The sequence below is a fragment of the Nymphaea colorata genome, chromosome 2 (assembly GCF_008831285.2).
Source record: "Nymphaea colorata isolate Beijing-Zhang1983 chromosome 2, ASM883128v2, whole genome shotgun sequence".
NCBI classification, from domain to species: Eukaryota; Viridiplantae; Streptophyta; class Magnoliopsida; order Nymphaeales; family Nymphaeaceae; genus Nymphaea; species Nymphaea colorata.
In genome coordinates, this window is record NC_045139.1 from 1,563,492 (window position 1) to 1,567,490 (window position 3,999).

The 3,999-nt window shown below is 37.7% G+C and overlaps 1 protein-coding gene across 1 annotated transcript; it reads right to left on the minus strand.

Moving 5' to 3' along the window:
• Positions 1-1,073: 1,073 nt before the first annotated feature.
• On the minus strand, positions 1,074-2,172 carry LOC116248894 (glycine-rich protein 5-like). The gene is made up of 2 exons (XM_031621921.2): positions 2,040-2,172; positions 1,074-1,805 (listed from the first exon to the last, which is right to left on the minus strand). The coding sequence occupies exons 1-2, from the start codon at positions 2,134-2,136 to the stop codon at positions 1,303-1,305; spliced, it is 600 nt and encodes a 199-aa protein (XP_031477781.1). The 5' UTR covers positions 2,137-2,172; the 3' UTR covers positions 1,074-1,302.
• Positions 2,173-3,999: the final 1,827 nt, after the last annotated feature.

A 3,999-nucleotide genomic window follows, 5' to 3' on the forward strand; every position in this document is an offset into this window, starting at 1 on the left:
CTAGCTTTTTATACTTTAAAAGAGTATTTTATGGTCTTGAAAATTTCTTATTTTTTACAGTTTTTGAAGTACAAAAATGGCATCAAACATGGTTGAAGTTTACAATGGTAAACATCATCCGCCATAAATTATTTTACCTCAATTGCCGTCCAATAAGTTTGGTCAGTGGAGTTTAGCCTTTTTTGTGTTTAAGCAAGTCCAAGTACAAAAAAGGACTCACATATTTCAGGACAGTTTATCAGGGCTGATAACAGTATGAAGATGAAGTGTACACGAATGAGACCTAAGGAAAAATTTCAGTGCACCAGGCATTTTTTTTTTTTTAGAAAGGTCAGCCCTTCAACGTGCATATCATATGAAATTGAATTTATTCACAATGTTTTATAAAACGTGGACGAAAGACTAGATGTATATGTCTTCACTGATTACGATACACGGTACACTTAACCAGTGGATGTACTCAACCTTTCACACTACTGAACTACTACAACACAGGGTGACGGCATCTACATCTCTTAGCAATAAAGAGCTCTTTGACATCTAATTAATTAGATTGTAAGAATCTATCATCTCTTAGCAATAAAGAGCTCTTTGACACCTAATTAATTAGATTGTAAGAATCTATCCAAGTTTGCTGGTTGGACTTAATCCCTTCTTAATCTCCAGTTGGTTGTTTAATATTTTCCGCTTGGATAATCTATAGGGGCAAAGGTAGGTGTGGGTAATGTGTGGGCAATTGCCTACACTGAACCACAAAAAGTACTTGTAGAGTAATTTTTCTCAATTACATGTTGATGCCTCATAAAAATTTAAAATCTATTATTAGTGTCCCTGAAGTAGAAATTTTTGGCTCTGCACTTGATAAGTAAGGGATAATAACATTTCAAGCCCGGACATCAGTTAGGTCTCTCAGTCCTAGATTGCTTCCTCCTATATATATATGTATATATATATATATATATATATATATATATATATATATATATATATATATATATAAAGCAAACTCATATTTCCATGTCGCGACCCGATGAGATGACTTGATCAGAAAACAAAGGTGAAGATCGAGGAGATTTGAAACTGCATGCTTTTATTCAAATGCACCAACAGTAGCCGACATGCAAAAGAGTTACATAGAGCATCAGAGCTGGCAAAGAAACAGTCTCGCTAGCTAGCTACTTAAGAGGGTTGCGAATGGGTTGGATCTGGTTTGAGGATCTTGTTCAATTTGTTTGCTTGCTAGAGAATCCGGTTCGAGCCGTTAGTGGAACTAGCTGCCGCAGATCCAACCTGTTTGCGACCTTAGTTCCCATTCTGAGCAAATTTGGCGTACTCCTCAGCAGAGCAGCACATGCCCCCGCACATGAACCGGCAGCCCCGACCAAATCCACCCCCAGATCCAGGCCCATATCCCCGACCAAATCCACCTCCATACCCACGCCCATATCCATATCCACCACGCCCACCTCCATAACCAGGTCCATATCCATATCCCCTGCCACCTCCGAATCCACCACCGGGTCCACCCCAACCACCAAATTGATCAGTATGATCCGCAGAGGCAGAGCTGAAGATGGCAAACTCTTCCTCGGAACAGCACCTCTGTCCACAGAAGAATCGGCAGCCCCCAGGGCCACGGCCAAACGGGCCGCGGCCAAATGGACCGCCACCGCGTGGGCCGGGACCAAAGGGACCGCCACCGCGTGGGCCGGGACCAAACGGACCGCCACCGCGTGGGCCGGGACCAAACTGATCAGTGCCAAGTGATTTCTCATCATCAATGTTCACATTGTCATTCTTTTCTTCTGCCATCCAAAACCCAAAAAAAAAAACAAAAAGAATGCCAATTAGAAGAGAAGATTAACAAATATGTAAGAGTACGTCAAGTTGTATATATATATATATATCACCAACAAGTAAGATGCATGCATGGAGTTCTAGAGAGTGAACAGCTAATTAGGGTTTAGTATCATGGCCACGGAACAAGTTGAAGTCAATGAAAGAAGCATGAAGATGAGGTGAGGAAGAGGAAACCCCACCAGCCGCTGGTTTCTCTTCCATCTCGCGAGCAAGGACGTGGGAGAAGAGCAAGATGACAGCGAACGCAATGGGGAGGAAGAACCTCCGAGGCGCCATGACTGGAGGAGAGGGAGCAAAGCGAAGAGAAGTAAGTACCGGAGATGGGTTTCAGGCATCACATTTTTGGTCTATTTATAGTGTTTAGCTTGATATCTCAGTAGAGAGAGCACTGAGAGAGAGAGAGAGAGTACAGTGGCAGTCCAGTATTGATTTTGTGTCGTACTCAACGTGATCGTTTGATTTGCAGTAGTAAACTGTGGTGTGGCTTGTTGGTATGCTTCTATTAGTTTATAGGAATAATACGTGTATTATTAAGCTTATTCTCTTTCTCTATTTGGTTGTCTGCTATTAATTTATAAGATAAGAATCTCTCTCCCTCTCTCTCACATGTGCAATTCTTTAAATAATAGGAACTTAGAAACTTTGCTAACACGGATTAATTTATCGAGTTGCAGTTATTCAGTAGCGGCCGTGGTACTTATTGCGACACGGCCACAATGTCCAAACTTACTTTCTCTCACTCCCTGACTATTAACAGTTACAGGCTAACAAAAATAGCAATAATAATATATACAAATAATTGAGTTTATTGAAGCTGGACTTTGTGGTTTATCACTTCTCAAAAAGATCCAATGAAACTGGAAAATTTTAAAAATGCTCTATTTTCAGAAAAAAACTTTATACAACAATGAAAGCAGAAAAAAAAAACAGCCAACAAGGGCGGAAATTAATTAAAGAACTATTGATCATTGTTCAGATTTAAGGAACTGAGAAGAAGTTGATTGTAAAACTTATTAAAGTAGTTAAATATAGTTAGTTAATAGTGCTTGCATAATTAAAAAATAACATGTTTTTTAGTCAAATTAAAACAGAAATTAAGAATTTTATGTTTTCAAATGCATCTCTATATACTACCAAATTAGGTTGAAAGAATTTGGATATATATATACATATAGGAAAATTGAATGGTGACTCTAGTTTTTTAGAGTCACCCAAGCTATCTAATTTATACCATTCAATCTAACATGATGGACAGATAAACAAAAATAAAGGAAAAAATGTTGTGGGTATTTTCATCATCTAATATTAGTTTACACATTTTCTTTCTGTTTTTCTCTCAACAATTCATGTACTTTAGATGGACAATCTTGATTAGGTGGCTAGATGAGTCTAGATAACTAGAGTCATGGTTCACTCACTATAGAGCATATAAACATTGATTACATGCATATTGATCATATAAATGTGTAGATAAATTAGTTTCTCAAACAACTTCAATGTGCTAGCATTGGGGGAGCCAAAAAATTTTGGTCGGGACACTAATTCAAAAACTTCAATATCTATAGGAAATGAGTTCAAATAAGTCAAACTCATGTAACTTGAACGAGTCTGAGTTCAAGTTACACGAGCATTGACGTCCAATATCGTCCAACTTACATCGCTCAAATAATACAATTAAAGGAGACAGACACGGGCAGACACACTTTTATGTTCTTCCTTGAATAAATAACTAACTTGATCGAGCAATATCGAATGGAGAAATTGTTTAGTGTATGTGTATAAAAGTTCATAGTAGACACTTAGATTTAGATGGATAAAAAACAATATTTATCCCTTGATCTTTTATAAGATTGTCATCTAAGTATTATTTTACACTTTTTTGTTGCTTTTTCTCAACCACAAGTTTAGAAATGATCAAAGGAATGATTTTCTCTATCTAGCTACCATTTAAGTGTCTATAAGCTTATCTTACAAGAGAGAGAGAGAGAGAGCCGATAAAATGGAAATGTATATCAAAATTTGAGGACAAAAAGTCCCTTAGATACAAAAATCAAGAAGTCTCTTAGTTACAGTAACAAACCGCAAGAGAGAAAGAAAGAGGATGATAGAGCAAGCCATGCTGTGGTGCTCATTGACTCA

Coding starts and splice junctions, on each gene's coding strand:
- LOC116248894 (XM_031621921.2), bottom strand. CDS start 2,136: ATGGCGCCTCGGAGGTTCTTCCTCCCCATTGCGTTCGCTGTCATCTTG. Junction 1,806..2,039: donor GGAAGAGAAACCAGCGGCTG/GTGGGGTTTCCT, acceptor TTTGGATGGCAG/AAGAAAAGAATGACAATGTG.